At 50.3% G+C, this 25,359-nt stretch overlaps 1 protein-coding gene across 4 annotated transcripts in view; it reads left to right on the plus strand.

Moving 5' to 3' along the window:
* LGR6 (leucine rich repeat containing G protein-coupled receptor 6) overlaps positions 1-25,359 on the plus strand; it is a 121,953-nt gene that overhangs the window by 83,812 nt on the left and 12,782 nt on the right. For all 4 annotated transcript variants that reach the window (XM_040461998.1, XM_040461997.1, XM_040461999.1 and 1 more), the window contains 8 exons: positions 16,579-16,647; positions 18,683-18,754; positions 18,951-19,022; positions 20,560-20,628; positions 21,885-21,956; positions 23,118-23,183; positions 24,325-24,396; positions 24,781-24,852. In XM_040461998.1, coding sequence (XP_040317932.1) covers positions 16,579-16,647; positions 18,683-18,754; positions 18,951-19,022; positions 20,560-20,628; positions 21,885-21,956; positions 23,118-23,183; positions 24,325-24,396; positions 24,781-24,852 — 564 coding nt within the window. The remainder of the gene's footprint in view (positions 1-16,578; positions 16,648-18,682; positions 18,755-18,950; positions 19,023-20,559; positions 20,629-21,884; positions 21,957-23,117; positions 23,184-24,324; positions 24,397-24,780; positions 24,853-25,359) is intronic.

The following is a 25,359-nucleotide window of genomic DNA, read 5'->3' on the forward strand; positions in this document are numbered from 1 at the left end:
AGAATTTTGGAGGCGGTGTTTGGAGGCTGAGCTACCAGGCATCAGCAGGGCAGGAAGGAATCCGGTGTTACCTGCCCTGGAGTGTGGGGGCTGTTGGTTCTGCTGGGAAATCCAGTGGGGAGGGGACATGTATACCGGGTGTGGGTTGGCACCTCTAAAAAGCCACCTAGCAGCAATTTCTTCACTTTTGGGGCACACTGCCTAATTCTTTCTCAATTAGCCACTGGATGGCTGCGCAGGGGGGTTGGCTCAGCTCTTACAAAGCAATCCTGCCGCTAAGTGCCCACTGTACCTTTCGTCTGGGAAAGTGCTTGGCTCGGTCACACAGAGCCCAGGCTCTGCACCCACTGGACAGATGGGACAGGCGAGGCCAAGAGACCGGAAAAGATTTCCCAGCTTTACACTGTGGAGGCAGAATAGCCTCATTGACGAAGTCTACAGCTCGGAGCATCAGCCAGCCCGGGGAGCCTTGCCAGTCCTGCCAGCTGTGTGACCTTGGTCAAGGCATTTGCCTTCATGAGTCTTCGTTTTCCGATCTGCAATATAATACCACTAATCACACTGATCCTCTGGGGTTGACATGTGGGGTACATGAGATGATGTGTGTAAGTCTCATACAGAGCCTGGGAAACTGTGTTAGGAACCTGCCCCGCACTCCGTTCTCGTCCCCATCCCCTCTTCTGAGGGCCTCAGTCTCAACGACACCCCTTCTCTCCCCACCCCTGAGGGATAAGTTCTTCTTCCAACTTTTGATCTCCAGTTAAAAAGGGGGAAAGTGTGTTCTTTATCCTCTATCCCTCCCCCGCCCCAGCATTTGCCCGGGGAGCCTGAAGGGGCACCCAGATGTGGAAAGGGGGAGGAGTGGCCGGGAGAATAAAAGGAGAGAGAAAGATAGTCAAACCTTTTAATTGTTGCATAATTAGCACAGTTTGCAGCCTCAGTTATTACTTTGGAGCTTTTCATGTGAGCGTCTTACTGGAAGGGTATTTCTCCCTCGGGCCCTGTAAATCTCTGCCACTTAGACCTCTCTCATCTCCGCAGCGGAGGGGAGATCAACCCCCCTCCTCCCCCCACCCCAGCCCAAGCTGTGGTTTGGCTCTGTCTGCTGGCTTCTCTCAGGAGGGAGAGCAGCCCCCGGTCATGCCACCTGGGGAGGAGGGGCCAGGTACAGGCACTTCTCCTCATACCTTCATCATCGTCCCGGACCTTGTCAAGAAACCCCAGCCGGAGGCAGACAGGAAAAACTCTGCCCTGCACCCGCCACCTCCTTTCTGCTCCCTCGGTGAGGGTGTCCCACTGCTGCTGGGAAATTCAGAATCAGAGATGAGCCAGCTCTCTGAACCCTTGAAGCGCTGTTTCTTCGCTTTTCCAGATCAGACCAAGTCTGGAGATGTGGGATGAGTTGCCCATGTTTCTACAGTTTGTTTGTAAAAGCGGTGGTAAGCCACTGGCATCCAAACCCCTTGCCCCCTAATACGCTGCCCCACTTAGCGCTAACTCCTGTGAGGGCAGCTTGAGTACAGGACTTCCCAGGTTGACAAGTAAGAGAAAGCGTGACCAGCAAGAATTCTGAGAAGGTTCTCCCCTGGCATCCCAGGGACGTGAAACCAGGCCTTCATGCCCTTAGGTCTGTGCCTACAAATTCGTGCTCAGAGGCCACAGGGTGCTATTCAGGTGCTATCAGATCATGATCCTTGAATCCCCAGCTATACCTACCAATAAAATAAAAGGCGGTGGGGGTGGGGGGAAAGCCTTGCAAATGCAATTATAACCAAAGGGGACTGCCCCCACTTCCTAGATCTGGGGAATTGATGTCTGCGTCTTAGCTAGAATTCAAAGAAGTGAGGCCTAGAATGGATCTGGGGACAACAGTGCCTCACCTCCCTCGTGCCTGGACTATGATATCTGGGCCCTGTTATCACCTCATAAAACACATCAGAGCTATTGGAGTTCATGTACTGGCTGGACCTTTCCCCGTTGGAGGGGGGCCCGGGATCACAGTGGAACAGAAACCTACTGGCTCTAGCTCCCTCTATAAAGCAGGACCAGCATTCAACTGGGGTCTGGGAGGAGAGGAGGGCAAAGCAGGAATTTATAGAATTATGTCTTCTAATACAAAATTGTGCATTCCATGTAAAACCTCCTTTGGTGCCAGATGCCCCAGAGATGTGCTTCTGCGGAATATTTTTACCTCAATAGCTGCTGTGGCCGCAAAGTGCGCCCCCGTCTCCGTGTCATTGAAACCAGCCACACCAACAGATTTTGCTCTCAGTCCCGAGAGTATCCGACCACCTCTCAATCCTGGGCCCGATGATCTGCCCTCAGCTGGAATGGAAAACCAGGCAGGTTTTCACTGGCGGCTCTTCCAGAGCTCAGGGGGATCCTAGAGTAGAAAAAGGACTGGGCTTGAGTCAGCACACTGGCATTCAGATGGTGGCTCCTCCAGCAGCATGCGACGTGCCCAAGTCACCTGACCTCTCGAGAGCCTCAGTTTCCGCAGCTAGAAAATGGGGGTGATGTTCTACAATTCACACAATGATATTTACAGGGCCTGGAATACTCTAAGTGCTCAATTTGTGTTGGCTTTCTCTTTCTGTCCTCCCATTTGATGCTGGATAGACAGCAATGGACCTTTCCCCCCCGCCCAAGTTACTTCAATAACTTTTCTTCTTTCCTTCCCTCTTTTCCTTCCTTCCTTCCTCCCTTCCTCCCTCCCTTCCTTCCTTCCTTCCTTTCTTCATCTCATTCTCTCTCCTCCTCTTCTCCTCCCCTTCTTTTGACAGTGTGTCTTAAGGTGGCAGGCAGAGTGTTGCCCAGAGGTGTCATTCCATAGCCATCCATGGTGTGACTCATCTCCTCTATAGGGTGGCTAGGAATTCCCGGGGAATCAGGGCATGGCTACTATATTAGTTTCCTGTGGCTGCCATAACAAATTACCACAAATTTTGTGGCTTAAGAAAACCTCAGAAATGTATTCTCCCACAGTTCTTGGAGAGGCCAGAAGTCCAAAATCAAGGTATTGGCAGCGCTGATTCCTTCTGGAAGTTTGAGGCAGCATCTTTTCCCTGCCTCTCTTACCTTTGGTGGCTGCTGGCTACCCTTGGCATTCCCTGGCTTGTAGATGCGTCACTCCGATCTCTGCCTCAGTCTTCACGTGGTCTTCTCCATGTCTTCTAAGGACACTTGTCATTGGATTTAGGCCCATCCTGTTAATGCAGGATGATCTCACCTCAAGATCCTTAGCTTAATGACATCTGCAAAGGACCTTTTTCCAAATAAGGTCATATTCACAGGTTCCAGGGGTTAGGATGCTGACAGATTTTTGAGGGGCTACAATTCAACCCACTATCGCTACCCACTGGCAGGTTCCCTGGCAAAGTGCTCTTGGGCAAGCAAATGGGTGGAGCAGAGGTTCACATGAATCTTGTCGATTTTCTTGCTAATCTTAAGGCAAGCGCTGATCATCCCACTGATAAGTTCCCACAGTTAAGAGACTCAAAGATATTTTTTTTTAATTTTTTTTTCAACGTTTATTTATTTTTGGGACAGAGAGAGACAGAGCATGAACGGCGAGGGGCAGAGAGAGAGGGAGACACAGAATCGGAAACAGGCTCCAGGCTCTGAGCCATCAGCCCAGAGCCTGACGCGGGGCTCGAACTCACGGACCGCGAGATCGTGGCCTGGCTGAAGTCGGACGCTTAACCGACTGCGCCACCCAGGCGCCCCTCAAAGATATTTTTTTGCAGGCTGTTGGGTCTCATATCTCACTTCTCCTCACCCCCAACCTCCCCCACAACCACTTGTTGAGGAAGACAAGGCAGAAATTGTGTATCCTTGTGTTACACGCGAGGAAATTGAGGCAGAGAGTGGTTGACTTGCTCAAGGTCATCCAATTCATTAAGAACCAGGACGAGAACCCGAGTTTCTCTGCCTTTGGCCTGGCTTCAGTCCGTCAGACCACACTGCCTCTCCAGGCTAACCCTGTAAGAATTGAGGAACTCTTTCCTCGCCAGTTCTTAATCATCTTACATTTGTGGGTTTATTAGCTGCAAATTTGTGGGGTTTTGTGGCTTATAGAGGAATTTATTGTTCCATATAAAACTTTTTTTCTGGCTTTCCACACAGAACCACTAATGACTTCTCACAGGCAGAAAATCGAGCTGCCCAATGAGTTTGTCTTGTGTTCTAATACCATGGCAAGTTATTAATAGTTCTTCCCGGTACAACATTCCCTTTCCCATCGCCCTGGTGCTTGGGGTAGCCAAGGTCACCATTCTTGTCACTGCTACCTTTTCCTCCTCTGATGGCAATGGGGCCAAAGCTTCCGCTCTGAACTTCCGCTGCTCTCACAGGCACCCTGGCCAGCCCATCTGCAGTGGAGGGTGATGGGAGGTTAAGGGAGTGGGGTGGGGAGATGGGCACTGATGGAGCCCCGGGGAAACCACTTGGCAGCTGGTTCTCTGGTAGACACCATGGAGAGGAAACGAAGATGTTCAGGTCTGGCCCTTAATATCTGTGGGAAGGAAGAGCTGCTAAGAATCAATAATTACCACTCTCTTTTTCTGTTTCGTTCGATTTTCTCATTTCATAAATATCTATTGAGTTTCTAGTATGTGCCGGGCCACCATTATGAACACAAGGGAAACATTTATGAATAAGAAAAATGCAGCCCCTGCTATCACGGAGACTGAAGGGTTCTAGACCAGGAGTCCTGAGTTCTTTTTTTTTTTTTTAAGTTTATTTATTTATTTTGAGAGAGAGAGAGCACGCACACATGCACAAATGCGTGAGCAAGGGAGGGGCAGAGAGAGAGGGAGAGAGAGAGAATCCCAAGCAGGCTCCACACTGTCAGTGCAGAGCCCCACATGCAGCACGAGATCATGACCTGAGCCAAAATCAAGAGTCAGATGCTCAACCAACTGAGCCACCCAGGCGCCCCTAGATGGACTCCTTTAAAATACAAATTAGGTCATGTTACTCTTCTATTCAAAACCCTCCAGTGGCTCCCCATCATACTCGTGGAAAGAAACCAAAGTTCTATAAAGTTCTGGAAAGAAGCCTACAAGTTCTGCAAGGTGTCGGGTGATGTGACACCGTGCTACCTCTCTGGCCTCACCCCTCCTTCAATCTACTCCAGGCACAGTGGCTTCCTTGGATACACTAGATAGATATGCTCCTGCATCAGGACTTTGTACTGACTGTTTCCTTTGTCTGGAATGTTCTTTGTACAATTATCTACCTTCTCCGAGACTTTGCCCAAATGTCACCTTTTTAGCGAGGTCCTCCCTGATCACCATTTTGCAAGCACTTCTTATCATTTGCCATCTCCTTTTCCTACTTAATTTTCTCTATAGCACTCACCAATCTGATATTTATGTTATTATTTATTTATTCAGGTTGTTTTGTTATCTTTCTCCCACCTTTCCATGAGTTTTTTTATGTTTATTTATTTTTGAGGGGGGGAGGAGAGCAAGCAGGGGAGGGGCAGAGAGAGAGGGAGACAGAGGGTCCAAAGCAGGCTCTGTGCCGACAGCAGAGAGCCCAAAGTGAGGCTTGGTAACTGCGAGATCATGACCTGAGCCAAAGTCAGATATTTAATTGACTGACCCACCCAGGCACCCTCTCCATGAATTTTTGTAGCACCTGACACAGTGCCTGGCATGGCGAAAGTGCTCAATAAATATTTGTTGAACAAATGAATGGATATATAGCCCCTGGCAAGTCTCTGCTCCTCTTTGAGCTTTAGTTTCTCCATCTGAACCATGAGAGCATTGGACTATCCAATCTCTAAGATTCATCCCAGCTCCGGACATCCATACTAAGTGCTGTGCAGTCTCCAGACCAGACCTCTTCTCGTAAAGATGGAGAAACTGAAGCCCTGGACATGGGCTGAACCCACAGGGATGGTCCCTCATCCTTGCCTTGGGGCAAGGTCCCCTGACCCGGTTGAAGCTCAGGATCCTGACATTCGACCAGTGAGTTGAAGTCACTAGGACAAAACCTCAAGCTACATTCTGCCCAGACCAGGGCAACCTCAAAGACCTCAGGTCCCCTGCATTAATGGGTCCATGGCATCCAGGTGAAGGAGGTGCTGCCCAAGGGTCTGCCCACATCTAGATGATGGGATCCTATTATACCATTTCTAAATGTGGCTAAGGCTTTTCTGGGGGAGGGTGGTGAGAATATGAAATGTTTATGCACCTTGTCTACACCTTCAAAGAATGTGGGAGAAGACTTAGGTGGAATGTGATGATTGTCTTTGAAAGATCACACATATTTTATGGTCTTCCAGCTGACAGGATGAGGGCCAAGAGAGGAAGTAAGGGTGGTGCTCTAGCTTGGGATGAGGAAGGCTTACTTAATCTGCAGAATAGCCCGACTGTGGCCCCCTTAACGCCCAGCATAGTCGGTGAGCCCTGCCATTTGCACGGTCCGGGCAGAAACTGGATCCTTGTTCCCCTGGAATCTCAGAGATGAGTCCCGTGCGGGGGCAGATTGGACTGTTGCCTTTTACCTCCCTTCCAGTTCTGGGCTTCTCTGATCCCAGGTGCTTTATTCGGGCAGGGCAACAAGTAACCTCAGTGTCAGAGATCGGCAACTTTCATTAAAATTGGCGCTGTTATTGCTTCGGATATTTTCTGAATTTACTTTCTGGTGGAGAAGCGAGCGTAGGTGGAGGGAGGGTAGGAGGAAGGCGTGTCTGTATCTCTCAATAGAAACCGATGACAATTTTACTAATTGCTGCATTTATTAATGGGTGGCCTTTTATGTAGGTTGTTTAGAAAGTAAAACAATGCTATTAGTCATAAAGTCTTTGTTGGTTCCTGGCTCGCCAGGTTATCTGCCCCAAGCATGTGAAGTCAGATGGAGATAAAGGCTCAGTCTGCAATACAGGAAGAGCAATTAAGTCATGCATTCATCGTGCCTGCCCGCTTTTGTTACGGGCCCTTTGGGAGAGAAAAATGGTTCAGAGTTTACAATCAGAAACGTCTGTGTTTTGTGTTTGACGCTGGGGAGCTAGGCTCACCCACATTCCTCCATGTGCCCTTATCTGTGATCTGGCAATAAACATAAATATTAGCCTTGAGAATAAAAGTGTAAGCGGAAGCCCAATTAATTATGTTAATCTTCCTTTATTGTTGTGAAAAGTAGATAGACCAACTTGTGTGTCTGCTGTTGCAGTGTCGGAAGAATGGAAGTGCCTGTTCTGGTGTCTAGTGTCTAGTAAAAGAAAGAGGGGGAAAGAATTGGCATTATTTGAGTATCCAGACCAGGCTCTGGACCGGATGAGCAGAGTAGCCTTAGGTAATGGGCATCCCTGATGTACAGGTGAGGAAACGACTGAGCAAAGTTAACTGGCTAGTTCGAGGTGATCCTGTTGGTACACAGAGGACAAAGCTGTTTCACTCTAAAACATATAACACACAAATAGACATCTAGCCTAACAACCAATTGGTTTTGACATGCTTGTTAGCACCCAAAGAGACTCCCACAGGAGTTTCTTCCCTTGGGAGGAAGCCTGGTGCGCCACCCCCCCCCCCCCGCCACCCACCCCGTTTATCCTTCTTCCCACTCTCCCTAAAACTTTTTTCTCAGCCCTGCTACTTGGAGCCTAGCCAGGCTGCAACTCTGGGTGGTACACAGAAAAGATGTTAAAGCAAGAGCCAACAGGCCTCGGCTCTGGGACTTGCAGTGATTTACCTCTTGTCTCTGAGCCTCAGTTTCCTTATCAATAAAAAGAAAGGGCCGGACAAGATGACTGTTAAATCCTGCCAGCTCTGTGCTCTGAGTCCATCGTGAGGCTCCCCAGAGATCTCAGGAGTTGGCCACTCCTGCACAGCCAGATGGAATGGAGAACATTGGGGATGTGGGTCCTTGAGCAGCTTGGGGCTTGGGTCACCTGCTTAACTACTTTTACCGATTGTGTGGGTCTACCATCAGTTTTGATTGGATTTGGCTGGAAGCAGCTGAGCAGATGAAGGGGCATATCAGCCATGGACAGCTGCAGCCTCTGGACTGAATCCCGGCTGGAGCTGGGAATGGTTTTTCTTTAACCTCAGCCCTCCCCTGCCTGCTCCCAGCTCCTGGGAGCAGCGTACAGAATAATTCTCTTCCTGGGCTTCTGGCTGATTCTGGGCTATTAAAGATAATAAACTATAAAGCCATGGATGAGCTTTTCCGGGGAGGTTTAGGGCATCATAAAGCACCTTGCAATGGAGGAATCGGATCAAATCAGCTTGTGGCCTGACGTGGGTTTTTCCTGCGATTGCCGAGAGGCTGTATGTTGGCTTCTGATCCCGAGGGGCTGAGACACTGCCCCAATGTGGCCAGCCACAAAGGCCAAAGCAACTCCCATCTCCAGGCCTTGACAGTGGCTCAAATGATCATTCTTGACGATGACCGTACGCATGTATGGCCCTGTGCCTGGGCTTCGGGAGACTCAAAAGGGAGCTCATGTGCTTCCTGATAGTGGCAAGCTTCCTGTCCCATGGGGAAGGCACTTTGTACACAGATAACCCCATTCTGGACTCAAACTGCCTGGGCTTCAGTCCCAGCTCTTTCATTCATGGTCAAGTGATTGCCTCTCTCTGTGCCTCAGTTTCTCATCTGCAAAATGGAGATAATAATAAGTATTTACCTCAAAGGATTGGCATGGCAATGAAATGAATTAATATATATAAGTCACCCAGAATCGTGACTATTACCTAGTAATTACTCTGATTATTATCGTTATCACCACCACCACTACCACCACTATTATTATTCTAATATTAAGCATGTTTCTGGAGAAAACATCAGAAAAGCACTGAGAGAGTGAGTGATTCATTCTGACTGCAGGGATGGGGCTGGGTACATGAAGGAAGGTATATTTGAGCCTGGACTTCAAAGGGAGCTAGGATTTCGACATCTAAGACTGGGGTTAAGGGCATCCCAGGCTGAAAGCGTGAAGGGCACAAGGAAACACACGAGGCTGTGAAAACACATGGGGGCTGAGATGGTAGACGGAGCTGAAGATGTATAGCATCAGAGCCCATTGAGGACTTTGAACTTTGTTCTGTAAGTAATGAGGAAGCCTTTTCAGATTTCTCAGCAGGAGAGTGACACAGTCTGTTTGGCATTTCAAAAAGATCTTCCTGGCAGATGTGTAGTAGCGAAGAGTGTGGACTCCGGACTCGCACTGCCAGGGTTCAAATCTTGGTTGTGATGGTGAATTAGTTAAGGTAGCCAAATTGTGTAACAAATAGGTCAAAACACGTATAATGGCTCAAACACAATAGAAGTTCATTTCTGGATCGTGTAATAGTCCAAAGAGGGTGTTTCTTCTTGGCAAATGGCCCTCCTCCATATGGTGACTCAGGGACCTGGCTTCTTAGGATCTTGCTATCCCTATCTCCTCACTGTCTTTGGCACCTAACTAGTGAAAGAGTAGAGAGACCGTGGAGGAGACAGGCTGGCTAGTTAAAAAATCCTGCACTAAATGTAGGACATACCGCTTCTGCCCACCTTCCATGGGAAAGCACACTTATTGCAAAGGAGGCTGGGAATACACTCTAGCCACATTCCTGGCTATTCCTCCCATTACCATAGGATAGCGCTGTCCAACAGAACTTTCTACAATGACGGAAATGTTCTAAATCTGTGCTTCCAATATGGTAGCCACTTGCCACATGGTATATTGAGCGCTTGAAGTGTCACTAGTGAAACTGAGAGCCGAGCTTTTATTTTACTAACTCGTAACTAATTTACATTTAAACAGCTATGCATGGCAAGTGGCTGAAGGTGTTGGGCTTTGCTGTTGTAGAGAAAAGAGAGGGTGGATTTTGGTGGATAGTGATGTCTAGCATGACTGTTTAATAATTGGGCAGGTTATTGGACATCTCTGTGCCTCACTTTCCTCAACAGTAAAATGGGTATAATAGTGGTAACTACTTCTTAGGCTGTCATGAGGATTAAGAGATCATTCGGGGGGCGCCTGGGTGGCGCAGTCGGTTAAGCGTCCGACTTCAGCCAGGTCACGATCTCGCGGTCCGTGAGTTCGAGCCCCGCGTCAGGCTCTGGGCTGATGGCTCAGAGCCTGGAGCCTGTTTCTGATTCTGTGTCTCCCTCTCTCTCTGCCCCTCCCCCGTTCATGCTCTGTCTCTCTCTGTCGCAAAAATAAATAAACGTTGAAAAAAAAATTAAAAAAAAAAAAAAGAGATCATTCGGGCATAGCATTTAGTGCCCAGTGCATAATCCGTGCTCAACCAAGGTTATCTTATGGACGACTTAGAGGCAGGGACTCCAGTTAGGAGAGTATACAACAGTCGAGGGAGACACTCTTCCAATCTCACCTCCAAATATTGTCCTTTGCTCAACCAAACTGTGCCACTTATTCTCCAAACTCCACAGCGCATACTTCCTTTAAACCATTCTCTCTCTGATTGACTAACCTATCCTTTCCTTCTCTCTACCTATTGAAATCTTGCCCCACCGTCAAGATCTGGTTCAAATGCCACATCTCCATGAAGCCCTGCATGAAGTCTTCTCAACTATGTGTGATCTCCAAAGGTCCTGATGCTTTGTGTATTCCTCTGCACGCATCATGCCAAGGCTACTTATCTGGTTGTCTTGTGCATTTGTCCAGACAAGACTATTTCTTATGCATCTTTCTACCTTCTGCTTTACCCAGCAGATTTTTCTGTGTATTTTGAGCAGGCAACAAACATCCATGGCACTGAATTGAATCCATAAGGGGAAAAGAGAGTTGTGAAGACATGCTCCCTACATGGTTAGAGCCCGAGATTACATCCAAACAGCACCAAATGAAGCAGGGCTTTGCCAATTATCCAAGTCATTGAATCTGTGTAGATATCCAAATGGGAAAATTCAGGCCACCCCACCAGCGTGTAGTTTGCAGAATTCCTTTTGACATTTGCACAGTTTTTATTCTCCACATTGCTCTACAAGAAATGGCCTTTGAGTTCGCATGCCTTTTACTACATGTCTTTTCCCACTGTCTGACAGGCCATTTCTGGAAGGATTCCTGATCAGGAACTGCAAAGGAAAGCTAGAACCACTCACTTCGGCTGCCTGGACATGAGTCCAGTGAACTGTGTAAGGGCTCAGTGATAGCAAAATCACAGGTGACCCGTCTTCCCATGGCCTCTGTGGCCCTGGGCAAGCCTAACAGTGAGTGCCCCTCAGGATTATCTTGTACCTTTCTTGACATCAACCTCAAAATCCTAAGGATGTTCCGCCAAATATTGTAGATCCTCTTAAGAGTCCATTAATGCTTTAAGAGTCCACTAATTCATTCTTTAATTTATCTAGACCCATTCATTTATTGATTCAACAAATATGTGTTGAGCTACCGTTCTGTGCCAGTATTTTGGTGCTTAGAATGTGAAACGAAGTTTCTATTTTCAACCTCATTCTAGTGGGTGGGAAGAAATTTAGCAAACAAATCTATGTCAGATGTCAGTATAAAGGAAAGCAGGATCTCTCATTATCTATTGCTACATAAAAAAAACACCCTAAAATGTAACGGTCTAAGACAATAATGTATGATTTCTCATGAATCTGTGGATCACCTGGGCTCATCTTGGGTGCTTTTCTGCTGGAGACTTTGCCTGGGCTCCCTGACCAGGTTGCAGTCTGCTAGAGGTTCAGCTATGACTAGAGGCTCTAAGATGCCTCCTTCACATGTCTGTGAGTGGGACCTAGGTTCTGGCTGTTGGCTGGCCGTCTCCACAAGGCCTTCATTACCCAGGAGGCTAGTACGGGCTTCCTTGCATGGTGGTGGAAATGTCCCAAAGGAGGGCAGAGGTTGTGAGGCCTCTTGTGATTTAGGATTAACTCACACCATGTCAGCTCTGCCTTATTCTGTTTTGGTTAATGCCAGTCACAAGCCAGCCTGGTCTCAGGGTTAGGGAGGCAGAAGCCACTTCTTTTTTTTTTTTTTTTTTTCCCTTTAATATGCTTTATTTATTTATTTATTTATTTATTTAAAATTTTATCTAAATCTTAGTTTACATATAGTTAGTTAACATATAGTATAATAATGGTTTCAGGAGTAGCATTTAGTGATTCATCACTTGCATACAACAAGTGCTCATACTAACAAGTGCCCTCCTTAATGCCCATCACCCGTTTAGCCCATCCCCCCACCCACCTCCCCTCCAGCAACCCTCAGTTTGTTCTCTGTATTTAACTCTCTTGCGGTTTGCCTCCCTCTCTGTTTTTATCTTATTTTTCCTTCCCTTCCCCTGTGTTCATTTGTTTTGTTTCTTAAATTCCACATATGAGTGAAGTCATATGATATTTATCTTTCTGTAACTGCCTTATTTCGCTTAGCATAATATATTCTAGTTCCATCCACGTTGTTGCAAATAGCAAGATTTCATTCTTTTTAAATTTTTTTAAATGTTTATTTTTGAGAGAGAGAGAGAGAGAGAGAGAGTGGGGGAGGGGCAGAGAGAGAGGGAGACACAGCATATGAAACAAGCTCCAGGCTCTGAGCTGTCAGCACAGAGCCCAATGTGGGGCTCAAACTCACAGACCGCGAGATCATGACCTGAGCTGAATCAGAAGCTTAACCAACTGAGCCACCCAGGCACTCCACAATTTCATTCTTTTTGATCACTGAGTAATATTCCATTATATATATCACATTTTCTTTATCCATTTGTTAGTCAATGGACATTTGGGCTCTTTCCATAATTTGGCTGTTGTTTATAGCACTGCTTATGAACATTGGGGTGCATGTGCCTCTTCAAATCAGCATTTTTGCATCCTTTGGAAAAGTCCTAGTAGTTCAATTGCTGGGTCGTGTAACTTTATTTTTAATTTTTTGAGGACCCTCCCCGCATACTGTTTACCAGAGTGACTGTACCAGAGAAGCCACTTCTTTTTTTTTTTAATGTTTATTTATTTTTGAGAAAGAGAGAGAGAGAGAGAGAGAGAGAGAGAGAGAGAGAATGCAAGTGGGGGAGGGGCAGAGAGAGAGAAGGAGGCACAGAATCTGAAGCAGGCTCCAGGCTCTGAGCTGTCAGCACAGAGCCAGACGTGCGGGCTCGAACTCACAAACCGTGAGATCATGACCTGAGTCAAAGTCGGACGCTTAACCGACTGAGTCACCCAGGTGCCCCGAGAGGCCACTTCTTAATTGGAGAAGCCACAAAGGACTTGTGGCTACTTTTTCTCCTCCAGCTTTATTGAGATGTAATTGACATACGGTGCAGGTTTAAAGTTTACAGCCTGTTGATTTGGTACACTTACATATTGCAAATGATAAGACTTGGGACCACTTTCAACCTACCACACAGAGTAAAGGAACAGCAAATGAGGGGCTATGCTGTATTAAATAGAATGGTCAGACAAGGCCTTTCTGATGAGGTGTTATTTGGGCAGAGACCTGAATGAAGTGAGGGAGAAAGCCAGGCAGATACCTGCAGCGTTCCAGGCGATGGAATCGTGAGCTAAATCTCTGAGATCAGGCCAGTGCAATTCTTTGCATTTACGATAACACTGCAACATTAAGGCTTTAAGTGAAGGCGCTCTTACGTTACTTATAGGAAATCCGGTTCTCCTTGGGCAGCACTGGACAATTCCTGAATGGGCTGAGTCAAGTTAAAAGGAGGTGGGGGGGGGCACTTGATTTGGAGACATTGAGATGTGAGGGCGACTCCTTTATAAAATCTAAGACCAGAAAGAGTCCAACTACTCGCCCCTGCTGCCTCTGTTTTCAAGCCTTGCAAGTAGAGTTTCCAGGCACCTCCTACTGCCACCTGTGGTAGAACTCCAGCAATGTGGAAATTCCCTGGTCCCAACTCCAGTGTCTTTGGTTTCCATGAAAGTGCTTTGCACGTAGCCTGCCCTCAGCCTGCTCTCGTCCTTCCCCTCACAGAGTCTGTGGGGAGCCTCTCCGTGAGTGAATCAAGGTTGGAGTCATTGGAGGGAAAGGTGTAGGATTCATGAAGGACCGGAGCAGAGCAGAGCAAAGCAGGAGGGTTTATGCTATAATTACCCAAAATCACCAGGGGAGTCGGAGTGTAATCGGGTAATTAGTGTGTGTTGGGGGTGGTGGGGGGGGGTGCAATTATCCGGCTCACTGGCTGCCAGACTGTTGTCACTGTTCTTCTCACCCTTGGGCCGGGTTCCTGGCTCTACCTGTGGACTATTAAGTGTAATGACCCTGTCACGCAGAGGAGCCTGTCATTATGTCTGTGTTAACATGGTATTTACCCACAAAACCTGCCAAGTCACTCTGTGATTAAAGAGCCTCAGCATGGTCCCCTGCCCTGGCATTGGATAGTCTTCTCATGAAAGTTGTCAGGGCAGGCGTGGCTTTAAAAGGCTGAGAGAAGTTGGGCTGGGGTCATCCTGGGGGGCTCAAGAGGGACACTGTACCTGAGCCCTCCCTCCCCGCCATTGCCAAAGCCTGAGACCCCATACTCCAGCCACAGGAATCTGGAAACACCAAGACAACCCCGTGCAAAATCAGGCACATCTCCACATGGGGCTAACCGATCGGCCACTGAGTGAAACAAAAGTCTACTTTGCTTTTTAAAACTATATGTTCACAGTAATACCTGCAATCCAGCATCCTCACACAGTTTATTCTAGTTTTTTTTTTTTTTTAATGTGTATTGATTTGAGAGAGAGAGAAAGTGAGGTTCCAACTCATGAACCGTGAAATCATGACCTGAGCCAAAACCAAGAGTGAGTGGGACGGACATTCAACCGACTGAACCACCCAGCTGCCCCGAAACAGAAGTCAACTTTAAAATCTTGGGGCGCCTGGGTGGCGCAGTCGGTTAAGCGTCCGACTTCAGCCAGGTCACGATCTCGCAGTCCGTGAGTTCGAGCCCCGCGTCGGGCTCTGGGCTGATGGCTCAGAGCCTGGAGCCTGTTTCCGATTCTGTGTCTCCCTCTCTCTCTGCCCCTCGCCCATTCATGCTCTGTCTCTCTCTGTCCCAAAAATAAATAAACGTTGAAAAAAAAATTTTTTTTAAATCTTAAAGGCTGAGGGGCACCTGGCTGGCTCAGTCAGTGGAGCACCACAGGCTACTCGATCTCAGGGCTGTGAGCTTGAGTCCCGTGTTAGGTTTAGAAATTACTTATGAATAAAATCTTTAAATAAATAAATAAAATCTTGAGGGTTGATCATCTTTTCTGAAGTCTCTCCTAGGAGGGGTAGGAAGGGAATCTGGTCACGTAACATAGAGCAAAACTCCCCCGAAAGTCTTCTGTGGCTCTTCCTCCCTACTTCCCGATCACATTTTACTGTCTTCCCCCAAACACAGGCACTCTCCCCACTCTTTGGCAGGGCTCCCCTGCCTTTGGGCCTTCTTTGTCACAGGCAGTTCCAAATCTTTTCTAATGAGAATCAGGTTTGCTCTCGGTGTTTTACATTTCTCCTCTCTCACTCCCCCCTGTCCCCCTTGTGGCCTCAAGGGCACAAACACAAAAGACCCCTTCAGAGAGTGGACAAGCAGGGCTGTGAGCACCTGTGGGCCAAGAGTTTGCCCCTGGTGCCTAAACAATGCTGCCGTGAGCATCCTTATACAAATACCTTTACAGGTGGGTGTGGACTTTTCCCCAGGACAAACTCCTGGCCTTGAGGTGACTAGGTATGAATCTTGTCATTTCAAAAGATGCTGTCACATTATGTCTAAAAGATAACACACATTTCAATTCCCACTAATCATTTATGAGAATGCATGTCTCCCCACATTCTTTCCAACTTGGGTTGCTACTACTTTTTAAAAATTGCCTCCGTTGTTTTCTGACTATACGTGTGATATATGTTCATTGTAAAAAAAAAAAAAATGGGAAACGAAGAAAAGCCTAAGAGAAAATAAAGACTAGCTGTCATGCCATCACCCAAAGATAAGAAGCACTGATCTGTTTTAAAGCATTTATTTTAATGTTTATTTTTGAGAGAGAGAGAGAGAGAGAGCGCGCGCGAGTGGGGGAGGGGCAGAGAGAGAGAGAGACACAGAGCCCGAAGCAGGCTCCAGGCTCCAGGCTCCAAGCTGTCAACACAGAGCCCCACATGGGGCTCGAACCCACGACCCGTGAGATCATGACCTGAGCCGAAGTCGGACACTTAACTGACTGAGCCACCCAGGCGCCCCAACACTGATCTGTTTTATAGACAGCAGAGGCCACAGCTAGCCAAGGTAGTCACCTGAGGGAACCTTCCAGAATCCCTCTTGCTGGTGACAAGGGGCTAAAGATGGCCCCATTCTTTCCTCTGTCCCTCCCCCAGCCACTGACTGTGTCTCCAAAGGCTTGAGGGATTTTCCTCAGCCAGTGGGGACTCTTCCTGAAGGAGTCAGTTGCAGGTATCCACATCCCGGAAGTATCTCCTCAAAACAGTGCTGTTGCCAGGAAGACTTCCAACCTGAGGATTTGTGGAGTAGGAATGGAATATGAACATTCCAAAAATGTGTTTCCAGGCATTGACAGCTGGATCCGACAGATTGGAAAACGCATCTCTCCGGCCAATCCCAGAGCCAAGTTTCTGTTTTTCAGGGGCCCTGACATGCCCTGTGAAGCCACCCTTCTAATGACTGCTCTTGCTTTCCGTCCCAGAGACCTGAATTATAATGAGCTGCAGGAGTTTCCTGTCGCCATCCGGACCCTGGGCAGACTGCAGGAACTGTAAGTCCCTCTGCTGGTTTCTGTGGGTGTCCTCCTCTCCCAAGGGCAGGGGCTGAAGCCAGTTCTGGGCCTCCCTCGCAGCCTCACCTCCCGGGGTCCTTGTAAAAACTGTAGCTGTGTGCCCTCTGCAGCCCCCCCCGTGCAGGTCTCAGTAGTCGCAGACCTCATTAGTGTGGCACTGAGCATTTCCGAGAGGTGTGTCATCGGCAGAAATGGCTCTGAGCCCTTCCAGCCTGGAGAGACACATGGCACAAGACACCTCCTGGGAGGCTGGGCCTGGCACTGCCCCTGCCTTGCTTGGCGTGTGTCTGGAGATGAATGAGGAGAGGAGCTGGGGGCTGGTCTCTGGGCTCATTCCTCAGCACCTGATCTCATGGGGAAGATCAGAAGCCCGATTTTGTTCCCCACAGTCGCTACCTATTAGTATTCTATTTTAGCATCGACTGTGCCCAGCACTAAACACAAACAAAGAATAAGATAGCCCTGGACTGTTCCCCCAGGATCCTTCAGGTCTGTTGAGGACACAGAGTAAAGCAGGCACCAGGACAGAGCAGCTTAGGGTCGGTCTATAATTCTGGCCCTAATTGTCCAGGGGTAGCTAACATGACTGGGAATCCAGAGTAATATACGAAGAACCTTGTAGACTAACACATGTGAGATGAACCTTAAGGGGTGGACGGAGTTTCAGTGGCGACGGTGGAGGACGAGGGAAGGCATTTCAGACAGAAGAACCATGGAGGCAGAGACCCAGATTGGAAGTTGAATGGGCAGAGAGATGACCCCAAGGGAGACCAGGCTTACTGGAGGAGAGGCTCTCGGCAAACAGTAGGAGATCTACTGGGGGTAGAGTGGACTCGATTAAGGGAATCTGAGGTTGGTGAACAGAGCCCCACACTTACAGGCAGCCCAACATCTTTACTCAAACCACCACCTGAGACCAGCCCAACCCCATGCCACACCCCCTCCCCCGGCCCCACACCGTCCGAAGTTGGCAGGTGGGAATTCCAGGTGTGTGTAACAGTTGAGGAACAACCAGACCGGTTGGAGGGAAGGGTCTGAATGAGAAACTATTGTAAGTCCCCCTCCACTGCCATTGGGGTCCCAATGAGTATAGACGTGTGTGTGCCTCTATCTGTCCCTATCTTTCTACATCTATTGAGAGGAAGCTGCTTGAGGACAAGGCCTCTGTCCTATGAACTTCTAAACATCTCAGGCTTAGCTCAACACTAGACACAAAGGAGGAGTCCAAAATCATATAAGAACAAATTAACAAAGGAATGAAAGGTGGAAATAACAAGGAGAAGGGAAGAAGGAGAGAGAGGGGGTGGATGCCCAGAAGGCATGAGGAGACACTAGAAGTCTCCGGACAACAAGAAGTTGGCCTGGGGGTGCTGCTCAGCATGGATTATGTGTTTCCCATTCCAACATTTATCTTGAGATGATCACCCCGACTAACCAAATGCATAATTCCCAGCTTCCAGAGCCCTGGACACTAGCGGGTGCCTCCCTCCTCACTTCCACACACAGTAGGCCAGTCCCTCAACATCCACTGTATCTCCCTGCTCCTGCTGCTGCTGCCTTTCTAGGTTCCTTAGTCTCCAGGCCTGGAGGCCAAGCCAGCCTCCATTCAGGGAGCAGCTCTTGTCCCTGGGACCCTCAGAAGCTCTGCTTTTCCCATAGGCCCTCAGCTTCCTCCTTGGAGAACCTGTGGAGTTCCTGCCACAAGTGACTGAGGAGAGGAAGCCTCTCCTGGGATCCAAACTCAGCCTCCTGCTCCCAAGTTCTCCCCCCTTACCTCCCCCTTGTTCTCTGAGGCTCCACGCTTCACTCCCTTCACAATTGTCAGAGAAAAGGTTGGGTGTGTTATCAAATGAGGCAGAGACTTCACAGGCAGGAGGTGAACCCGGAATCTGGACTGATGTCTCTTTGGTCCTATGGCTTTTCTGGTCAGCTTTCTGGAAGCTTCATGGAGTTCTGTCTCGCCCTCTCCACACCTTTCTCCAAGTCCGCACTGACTCATGGTATTGCCTTCCAGGGGGTTCCATAACAACAACATCAAAGCCATCCCAGAAAAGGCCTTCATGGGGAACCCTGTGCTGCAGACCATGTGAGTACTCATTTCTCCCGGCTCTTGGTGCTGTGCGGTGTTTGGGGGACGGGCTGGGGCGGCAGAACTCTGGGAGGGGGTGCCTTCCCCTGTGTGCTCTTTCCTGGTGCCAAGGGAGGAGAAAGCAGAGATCTGCCTGGGTCCTAGCTCAAAGGGCCAAATAACTAAATTTGGTGTTTGGGTCTTTTTCTTCCAGACACTTTTATGATAACCCAATCCAGTTTGTGGGAAGGTCGGCGTTCCAGTACCTGCCGAAACTGCACACGCTGTAAGTTGGGCCCTAGAGCCTGCCACTGTCTGGACCTCTCCCATTCCTCACTCCCTCCGCTGCGTCCTGCCTCCCATCTGCAACTCTCTCACCTGCAGGGCACAGCACCCCCTGCCAGGCCTGGTCTCCTTCGGGGCTGTGGCCTCTGTTGGGCTCACACCTATTCGCAGCTCTGGCTGCACTTAACAGCCTCCCTTCACCTTCCTGTGCTTCTTCCCTGATCCCAAATGAATGAAGAGAGCCCTTCTCCATAGTCCAGGAGTTTAGTCTGGCCTCTTCAGAATCCTGCTCGGGGCAGCTGTTTCCGTAAATACTTGCTCAAGAACCAATGACTGGGATAAGGGTCTGGTTCTCCAGTGACCTGGGAGCATGAATCCCTGGGCTCTTTGTGGCACTATCTTTATTGCTTTGGGCCCGAAGGCATTCCCTTGTTTCCTCTCTCCCATTGTGTTAAACCCCAGCCCAAGTTCCACTTCTGCAAAAAAACTTCCACGGATTACATTCCACCTGTGGCATCATAGTAACATAAGGAACATCTCTAAAGCACGTATTCCCCTTTCTTGTATATTACCACATTTCACTGTCACCCTAACCCTGTGAGGTGAGTGGTGTTAGTACAGTTTGTAGATGGATCCTGAGGCTCCCAGGCCCTGGTCAGCCTTGAGCTAGAACCCTTGACTCCAGATCCTAGGCTCATTTCTGGACCCTACTGCCTCCTTGTGGTCCTGTTGAGTGCAGACCTGTGTGGGTCCATGTCCTCATGGAGATAGAGGATGGTGGTGATGGAAAAAGCCAACAGTCTAAAACAATTTACGAGAACCAGTGGAGAGGTTGATAAAGCTTTAGCTGATGACACTTTAGGGGAGACTCTAGCTCAGGCTATAATAAGCAAACCCGAGCAGCCAAGGACTTTTTCAGTAGCACCCAAGCAGTAGCCTTTTTTTTTTTTTTTTTTTAATTTTTTTAACGTTTATTTATTTTTGGAACAGAGAGAGACAGAGCATGAACGGGGGAGGGGCAGAGAGAGAGGGAGACACAGAATCGGAAACAGGCTCCAGGCTCTGAGCCATCAGCCCAGAGCCCGACGCGGGGCTCGAACTCACGGACCACGAGATCGTGACCTGAGCTGAAGTCGGACGCTTAACCGACTGAGCCACCCAGGCGCCCCAGCAGTAGCCTTTTAAACAGAAGCAGTTCCCATGCTCCTGTCCTGTGTTCTTTCTTTGTTCATTTGTTTTGTTTTGTTTTGTTTTGTTTTGTTTTGCATGCTGGGGCCCTAGTGCCGGGTTGCCTGCTCTGTCTGGGCTACAGTGGGCTGAGCCAACTTAAGGAAATGGTGGTTTAGACCCTGCTGAGCCAAGTTCCCCCCCTACCAGGGCCTGAGTAGCTGGAGTATTTTGAGGTTGGGCAGTGGTGGGGGAAGGATGATGTTTCCCAAAAGGGTAGAGTCTTGAGGGACAGATCAGTGATGGTAGGGAGCCCAGATTATCAGGATGCTCCGACTTCACCCTTCAGACGTTGTTGCTTCTGTTTCCAGGTCCCTGAATGGTGCCACGGACATCCAGGAGTTCCCAGATCTCAAAGGCACCACCAGCCTGGAGATCCTGTGAGTGGATACACTTACCTTCTACCTCATCTGTGTCCCTCCTTTGCTCCCAGGAGGTCTTCTGTCTGCCTGTCTCCTGGAAGTCTGTCCAAATTCTTTGCTTGCCCCGTATCTGGCCTGCTTCTGCTGCTGGCTCCAGCCTGGCCCAGAGGTCACCTGGCTCAGCCCCAGGTCACTGCTGCTGGCAAGGCAAGGCCAGGAGTGGCAGGTGGTTTGGGGGTGAGGAGGCTGGTCTTCTCTTTCCTGTGCTTGCATTTTTCAGGCAGGACTTCAGAGTTCCTAACCCCAAGTCATGAGGGTGCTGAGGACCCCGCCACAGGGGGAGAAGGGTTGTGGAAACACATCTTCTTTGCCTTTCCGAAGCGTGATTCCAACAAGGATTTCTCATATGTTCTATCATTATAGACTGCCGGGTGGGGGAGGGGTGTCAGAGCGTAGTAGGCCCTCAATACATTTTAAAAGGATGAATGGAATAATCAAGCAAACACCCAGAGTGGGTGTTAGGAAGCCAACTGTCCTGCCCCACGTCACATGGCTCATTCATGGCATGGCTGGGACAGGAACTCTCCTCTGTGCCTCTATTGTCTTCCCCTAGATTTGCTGGCATCTGGAAAATTTTCCATGAGGGAAGTAATAGGTCCCCAAGAATGACCTCGGCCTTGGGTCTTCCTTGGGACACCCTGTCCCCAGCCAAACCTGCCCCCACAGCCCTCTCCGTCCCAGCCCCTGGTCCTCCCCTTCTTTCCCATCCCATCCCCCTTCCCCAGGGCACAGGGAGCAGGCTCTGTGCGTGGTTCCCATGGTTCCACTAGGGTTGTTTTGTTTAGTCGTTTCCTATCTACTCTGTGCCCATGGCTATCCCCCTTCTCTAAGGAGAGCAGACCAGATTCTAGTTCCTGTCCTACATAGCCAGTGTTGCTGGAGACCATTATGAGACAATGGGTGGGGACACGATGGGTGGGTGGGGTGGGCTGGGCACGCGGGAACTGTCTGCCAAGCAGAGAGCCCCTGGGCTGTGTCCCTCTCTGTCTGTTGCCCACACCTACCCTCCTCCAGTCCCAGGGGAGCCTGGTGCTCAGATGCCAGGCCTGCTGCCTTCTCTCCCTGCAGCCCCACCCCTGCCCTGTGCCTCCTGCCACTTCTCTTTTGTCAGCTCTGTGCTCCCATGTCAGTATCAGGCCCAGAGCTGGAGACGGGTGGCTGGGGATGGCAGGGCCCTGGGCCTGGTGCCAGCCCTGTCTCTGTTCTCTCTACAGGACCCTGACCCGCGCAGGCATCCGGCTGCTCCCACTGGGGATGTGCCAACAGCTACCCAGGCTCCGAGTCCTGTGAGTGGTTCACGAGCATTCTCCAGTCTTGGCGTGGTGCCCTTGTTCCCATGGGCTGGCAAAGGCCCCTCCCGCTCCTGTCCCGCTTGGTTACCTCTCTTCCTGGAGAGTGGGACACATTGGGCTGCTGCTGAGATCCTGCCCGAGAAGCACTGGGCTGTCCTCTCTTGTTCAGGGTAAAAAGACAACGGCCTTTGGAGTCAGACCAGGGTTGGAGGCTTAGCTCTGCCACCTACTAGCTGCATGAACTTGGACTCACTCTCTAATGTCTCAGGGCTCCAATTCCTCACCAGCAAAATGTGGATAAATGGGTGAGGGTTGAAAAAAAGTTCATGTACAGCACATAGCGCTGGCCATGGTAGGTGCTCAATAAATGGCATTATTTACCTAGTAATAAGAAGAAAATTAGCCCCTTGTGCAGCCACGGAGGTATTTAAGGGGCCTATGAAGTCAAGGGGAGTTTTCCTTTCTCCCCTGAATCCAGCTGGAACCTGAGGCTCGTCCACACGGACCGTAGCCCACAGCCGAAGATGGGGAGACTGACAGATGACACTCTACACGCGAACAGAGCTAGACTGGGTGGAGACATGGGCTCCAGACCCAGCCTTGCCACTGCCTGGCAGTGTGTCCTTGGCAGGCTCTGTCCCCTCTCTGTGCCTCAGTGTCCTCATCTGTTAGATGAAGGGGTTGGGCGCCAGATGACCCCTAAGGGCCCTAGCCTGTCCTCCCTGTGAACTCTGCACGGGGACGATGGGTGATGTTTACACAGATTGGCGTTGGCCAGCTTGCTCAGTAATGCTCGATATGTTCCGTGCGTTCAGTCTCCGAGCCCCTCACGCTCTGCTCCTTTTCTCGTCTCCATGCCCCTCTCACTTCCTGTGCCCTTTCCCCCAGGACCCTCCCAGGGTCCCTCAGGCCTTCATATAGATGAGGCAGCCCTGTTGGAAAAATGCCACATGATCCCCATCCAGGCCCTGCAGCGAGGAACCAGACTCAGCAGGGGGAAGGGGCGAGAAGTCCAATTGCCTTGAGGTGTGTCAACAGCCAAGTCCCCGCAGGGTCCTCCCAGCCCTCGGCTGCCTGACAGGAAAGCCCGTCCTGGCCAGAGCCTCTTCTCCTGGCCCCCAGTTCACCCTAACCTGGTCCTTCTCTCTTCCCCAGGGAATTGTCTCATAATCAAATCGAGGAGCTGCCCAGCCTGCATAGGTGTCAGAAGCTGGAGGAAATGTGAGTGGGGGCCGGGGGCGGGCAGGGGTGACGGCAGGCAAGCCCAACTCTGGGCAAGTCTGAGGGAAGGGAGTCAGAGAGCACACTCTGAACTTTCTCCCTTCTCTGAGCTTGTTGAACTCGGAGGTTCGGGCTGGGAGCTCAGCAGAGGCCTGGGCGAGGCCCCTAGGGACCACAGAGCTGACACCCAAGCAGAGTCTCAAGGTGGCTCATTGGGGGTCACTAATAACAATGAAAGGCAGTAGTGATTAGGGCCAGTGGAGGGACAGGGTCATATCAGGGCTAGGAGGCTGGACAAGGGAAGGCCTCAGAAGACTGAGAGCATGCTCTCTCATTTTCCAAACCTCCTTAAACACACACACACACACACACACACACCCACACACATCCACACACACACACACACACACACACACACACACACAGAGGTGTATGTATGCACCTGCACACTAATACACCGGAGAAGAAACCTAGGATTCAAATTTGACAAGGAAAAAAATCACTTAAAAAATGCTCTAAGCTCTTTCACCCAGCTTCTGGTTTTGTTTTGTTTTGTTTTGTCCTTCAGCGTCTGCTTTTTCAAGCTAGCAGGGTCTCTCTTGTCTCCTGTGTCTGTCCCCTGTCTTGAGGCAGGGCAACGCCTTTTGGGACCAAGGCAGAACGGGGTCTGAGGGTCTGTCCTGTTTGTCCATATGCCAGAGGAAAGAGGGTCTGCAGCATTGCTGAGGCCCAGGGTCTATCTCCCATTCAGACAACCAGTCCACTGAGCTCTGCTCCGCAGCTTAGGCAAGTCATCGGGTCATCCAAGGGTGGGGCAGAGCTCCGCTGCTGGGCTAAGGTCTGGAGAACCCAGGGGTGAGGTTGGCTGGGCTGGGAGCCAGCCCCGGTGGGAACCCTGGAAACTGACTCCCTTTTGGGCCACAGGGATGGTTTTGTGGCTTTGTCTCCTGACCCACTTACCCAAGGCAACCGGATCCCCTTGTGCTCCCTTTAATTCTGGTGACTTCCGCGGGCCGGGCCCTTTCTTCGCATGCCAGGAGAAGTAGGGGGCTCTCCCTTCTTCCTCCTAGTGCATGGGGGGTGTGGAACTGAGCCAGGATCCGAGCCTACTGGCTCATCTAGTCTCTTCTTGCTGCCCCAGTGGCCTTCAGCACAACCGCATCTGGGAAATTGGAGCTGACACCTTCAGCCAGCTGAGCTCCCTGAGAGCCCTGTGAGTATCCTGCCGCAGCCAGGGGTGGGATCCTCTCCCAGGCACGCTCCGTACCCATAGCATACATGGCAGTGACATGCCCACAGCTTCCCTGCCCCCAGCACACGCACAAGAAGAGAGGTGCCTCCCGGTACGGATGGCTTCTGAAGCCACTTCTCCCGCTGGTACCCAGGGGGGTGATGAGACTCTGAAGCCAAGCGGCCAAATCCCTCTTCCTGTGGCCACAGCCAGGTTGGGAGCCGGGCGGCAGGTACCTTCCCCACGAGGCTGAGGGTTCTGCTACCGGGGGCAGCTCAGGTGGGGAGTGAGTGAAGAACTCAGGACGGGCAACAGTGAGTCCTCCAAGTGTCACTGGTCCCCCCGTTACACCCTCTCTGCTCACAGGGACCTGAGCTGGAATGCCATCCGGTCCATCCACCCTGAGGCCTTCGTGACGCTGCGTTCTCTAGTCAAGCTGTAAGTGCCCACTGCCCTCTCCTCCCGGATGGTGGAGACCAATCAGGACTATGGGCTGGCCAGCAGGGGCAGGAGGGGCCACCCCAGAGCGGGGACATGCACCACACATCCCGGGGAGGGGGCCTCCAGCTTAATCAATCATTCTGACAGTCCGTTTGACAGACTGTGGGGCCCGATAAACAGAGAGCCTGCCTCCTACAAGCTCTGGAACATCGTCTGCTGATGTTCTGCAACATTTTGGCAGCCTCAGCCCTCCCGGTGCCCCCTTGTCCCGGCCCTTCCCCCAGCCTCTACATGTCCCAGTGAAGAGGATGTACGAGCCTGAAACTCCTTTACAGCCTGGGACGGTGGCAGCAGATGTGGGAGCCGGGGTCTCAACTCAGCAGTCCCCTACATGAGCATTAACTCTAGAGGGCTGCCATTCTGCGGGGTGGCAGAGGACCCCACGATCATAGCGTGCTGGCTGCGTGGTCGCTATGTCAGGGCTGGAGAGGACCTCTGATGGGG

This window comes from Herpailurus yagouaroundi, unplaced genomic scaffold (genome assembly GCF_014898765.1).
Source record: "Herpailurus yagouaroundi ecotype Mexico unplaced genomic scaffold, PumYag 308, whole genome shotgun sequence".
Lineage (NCBI taxonomy): Eukaryota > Metazoa > Chordata > Mammalia > Carnivora > Felidae > Herpailurus > Herpailurus yagouaroundi.